The 4,723-nt window shown below is 38.9% G+C and overlaps 1 protein-coding gene across 1 annotated transcript; it reads right to left on the bottom strand.

Moving 5' to 3' along the window:
* Window positions 1-1,192: 1,192 nt before the first annotated feature.
* On the bottom strand, window positions 1,193-2,674 carry LOC119836832 (actin, muscle). Its single transcript, XM_038362309.1, has one exon. It carries the CDS (start codon window positions 2,593-2,595, stop codon window positions 1,465-1,467), a length of 1,131 nt encoding a protein of 376 aa, XP_038218237.1. The 5' UTR covers window positions 2,596-2,674; the 3' UTR covers window positions 1,193-1,464.
* Window positions 2,675-4,723: the final 2,049 nt, after the last annotated feature.

Below are 4,723 nucleotides of genomic sequence, written 5' to 3'. Positions count from 1 at the left end.
TCATTAATGGTATAGTAGGCTTTCTGAACTAATACATTTCAATACAGTTTTTGAACTTAAAAATTAATGAAAACTTTTAAAGCAGAACATGATAGAAATACTATTATTATTCTTTTCTTTACGATATGACAACAAAAATAAATTTACGATAGACAAAAATTATTTGAGTGGAAATAGTTAACTATTACAAGATAAACAATGAAGTATTGAGTTAAAGAACAAGCAGCGGTATGTAAAGTCAATCATAAACTCAGCTGTCCATATTTGTAAGCGGAGATTGAACGAAACTGAAACAGCGGATCGAAATAAATCTAAGATCCACGAGGAGACGTAAAACCGTGGAAGCTTCCCAAAATAGCACGCTTTATCTTACAACATGTGAGTCAAGCGCCGCTGACCAATGAACAACAACATGTTTTTAGTCGCACGAGCTCGACAACCAAACTACCATAAGAGAATATGTTGCGATTGCATAACATCGCAACAAACATCAATTCCAATCGGCCAATACTAAAACAAATATAGAGCAAGTGCTTTGACCGACGACGCTTGTAATCTCAACTGAGACCGTAAAAGTTTCGAGTATGATTGTGGTGTTGGAGTAAAATGAGATGGTCGCGTCACAGCTGACGTCGGCCGAGCGGACCCGGCGGAGCCGCGCGGGAGTCTTGTATTAATAGACCAGCGCTTGCCTCCTCGTGCGATATTTACGGAAACGATCAACGCAAGCGAATTCCTGATCTATCAGCTTAGCTTTAGGATTAGGTTCTCATAGCAACAAGCTCCGCACAATTTCTTTATATTTAGATGCTCCGGACGCGGGAGTTTTCTTGACTATTTATGGTAGTGCATGCTCTGCCCGATTTTGTATCGTGTGGGGCTGCCTGCCCTTCTATATTTGTCCAAAAGGATGGGAATGTTTATAAGAAATGAAAAGTTTTACGATTAGGTGTTATATGTGTTGCAAGTATGATGAAAGTGACCTAGTTTTCTGTTTTCAACAGGTGTGTACTGTTTGTGGCTTGAGCTCATAATATTGTTTTAGCAATCGATAGAGTATATAATCGTATGACTGATGTCATTGTTTGATATAGTACATGCTGATATATGAGACGGGAGACTAGGTCGAGGTGCTTCTAATTAAAAACCAAAGTCAACAGCTGTATAAAAAGAAATAATGTAATTACAATAAATAAATTAACCGTTTATTTATTAATTACATTTTGGCGTGAGATCCATAACGATCCCGTGTATAATAAAAATAAAAAAGAAAATTAAATTTATATAAATTTTACAATAAATTACATTACACAATAGATGGCGTTATATTAGATGTTCAGTTCTGTCAGGTATCACTACGTACAACGTACAAAATGCTTGCGTTCCGAAACTCATTCCAGAGCACCACAACACACAGCAGGCGCTCACGCGGCAGGCGCGGGGAGCGCGGGCGCAGCGAGACACTTAGAAGCACTTGCGGTGGACGATGCCGGGGCCGGACTCGTCGTACTCCTCCTTGGAGATCCACATCTGTTGGAAGGTGGACAGGGAAGCCAGGATGGATCCTCCGATCCATACGGAGTACTTCCTTTCAGGGGGAGCGATGATCTTGATCTTGATGGTGGAGGGCGCAAGGGCGGTGATTTCCTTTTGCATCCTGTCGGCGATACCGGGGTACATGGTGGTACCACCGGACATGACGGTGTTGGCGTACAGGTCCTTACGGATGTCGACGTCGCACTTCATGATGGAGTTGTACACGGTCTCGTGGATACCGCATGATTCCATACCCAAGAAGGAAGGCTGGAAGAGAGCCTCCGGGCAACGGAATCTCTCGTTACCGATGGTGATGACCTGACCGTCGGGAAGCTCGTACGACTTCTCGAGGGAGGTGGAGGCGGCAGCGGTGGCCATTTCCTGCTCGAAGTCGAGGGCGACATAGCAGAGCTTCTCCTTGATGTCACGGACGATTTCCCTCTCAGCGGTGGTGGTGAAAGAGTAACCCCTCTCGGTGAGGATCTTCATGAGGTAGTCGGTCAAGTCGCGACCAGCCAAGTCCAGACGGAGGATGGCGTGGGGCAGAGCGTAACCTTCGTAGATGGGCACGGTGTGGGAGACACCATCACCAGAGTCCAAGACGATACCGGTGGTACGACCGGAGGCGTACAGGGAGAGTACAGCCTGGATGGCGACGTACATAGCCGGGGAGTTGAAGGTCTCAAACATGATCTGGGTCATCTTTTCCCTGTTGGCCTTAGGGTTGAGGGGAGCCTCAGTCAGGAGGACTGGGTGCTCCTCGGGGGCGACGCGCAGCTCGTTGTAGAAGGTGTGGTGCCAGATCTTCTCCATGTCATCCCAGTTGGTGATGATACCGTGCTCGATGGGGTACTTCAAGGTGAGGATACCTCTCTTGCTCTGGGCCTCGTCACCCACGTACGAGTCTTTCTGGCCCATACCGACCATCACACCCTGGTGACGGGGGCGACCTACGATGGACGGGAAGACGGCGCGGGGCGCGTCGTCGCCGGCGAAACCGGCCTTGCACATGCCGGAGCCATTGTCGACTACGAGCGCAGCAACATCGTCGTCGCACATTTTGAGGTTTGTGTTTGTGTTGTGGGACGCGCTGGAAGTTGACTCTACGGCAGCGAGACTGCGAGTGCGGCGGAGAGCGGCGCGTTGGGTTTATATAGTTTGTGCGTCCGCCACGCCGCGCTCCATACAAGGCGCGCGCGCAGCCCACACTCGCCCAACCTCGCGCCGCATTTTACTAACATTTTAACTTAATTGACATTATATTATATATATTTTCAGGTATTCAGGTATATAATACTAATCGGAGAAGTATAAAAACGTCGTTAAGTATGTAAAATTTTACAAAACCTTAACGGGCGCGCCGTGTTCCCGCCCGCCCTGAGCCATTTCAGGCGATGGCCGCCCTCGTCTGTTTGACCGATAAAACTATACAATTTAATATTATTACTTTATTGCTTTGCTTGATAACAATTTCAATAATACAAATATTTATTTAAATTATTCTACTTGAATCGAAATAAAAAAAAAAATAATAGCCATTAAATAATAGCTTTAGCAAAACTTTATTTTATAATATGTATGTAAAACGTTCAATATAACCGAAATGTATTTCTTCTTGTACAAACATATAGTTCAAAATGTAGGTATATATTTTTAATTTTTCATTTACATTTAAAAATTAATTAAATACATATCCTATAAATACAACTGAAATACAATTAATACCATAGTTGAAAAACCATCGTTTCTTATTTGATTTTTGTTTTTTTTACAAGCATTTATTCTCATCACTGAACGAAAATAAGTAAAGCTACACTATTTAAATTATATCGATATTTATCATGAAATTTTTCATTTTCGTTTTTGCATACATTTTAATATTAATTATACGATAAAGATTAAAGGTTATTTTTTTAATTTCTCATTTTACACAACGAGAAGTTCAATATTTTATTCTTGATATTTTTATAGACAAGCAAATAATTGCTTCTGTGACTTCATAAAAGCGTAAATATCATGTGAATATTGTTATTAAGTATTGGTAGGTATAACATTATGTGTTTATATATTCAATTTAAAGGTTCAGGCGTCTACCTCAATAGGTTTGATTCTTAGAACGGGTCTTCATTAAAAGGTAAAGGTGTATTTAGCTACTTGACTACACTAGAATGTAAGTAGTTTTAGATTGAATTTCAAATTTAAATATTTTTATTTTCGAAATGGCAGGTAATAAAGCGATTTTGCTTAATTTGCTCATTTCATTTTAATTGTTAACATAATTCAAAAATTGTTAAGAAGGAAACAGTGCATGTTATTTATTGGAAGATAACTCAAGAAAATTACGCAAATATTTCATTATATATATCAAAATTGGTTGTGAACTTTGGATTTGAAACAGGCAGGTTTTCTTTTTTTTAAATGTATCTAATGGAATGGGAATTCCATGCATTAGATACATGAATTCTTTAGTGTATATATTACTAGATTTAGTTTTGTATCTCATACAACTAAAAGTATATGGTCCTCAGATTATTTATATAAGAGTATTTAAAATCATATTGATTCGATTCAAAACTTGGTCTAGATTGTACACAAACCATTTCAATGACTTAATACTTTGTGTTCGTGATGTAAGAAGTGATAATCTGTTTTGATTTGATTGTTGTTTTGTTTCATAATACTATTCAATAGCTCTACATTAAACTACAGGAGGATAACAAATTATTGCAGTCTGAACAATCAAAATAATGCTAATAATTAATAAAAATATTTGTATTTGACATTTGATCTCACAGGAACATGGAATATGCAGCCATTCTACTGGGACAATTTTTGTAAGTAAACAATAGAAAATGAAACTAATCACTTGTTAATAAGATGTGTATCATTAAATTGATAATAATTTTTTTGGGTTTTTAATTACGAGTATTTGATTATAAAAAAATTAAAACAGTTTGAAATCTTTGCTTTTATATTTTGATACTTTTAATCAACCTAGTAATTATGAAATTACTTATCTTTATCTTTTGTCCTACTGATATTAAAATTCGAGAGTTTGTGATAATGTATGTATGTGTATGTGTATGTTTGTTACTCTTTCACACAAAAACGGTGAAATTTGGTACGTAGATAGCTGGACAACTGGAATAACACATAGGAAACTTTTTATCCCTATATTCCTACGGGA

Source organism: Zerene cesonia, chromosome 25, assembly GCF_012273895.1.
Source record: "Zerene cesonia ecotype Mississippi chromosome 25, Zerene_cesonia_1.1, whole genome shotgun sequence".
Taxonomy (NCBI): Eukaryota; Metazoa; Arthropoda; class Insecta; order Lepidoptera; family Pieridae; genus Zerene; species Zerene cesonia.
The sequence above is the reverse complement of the archived record's forward strand: the minus strand, read 5'-3'. Positions and strand labels throughout refer to the sequence as shown.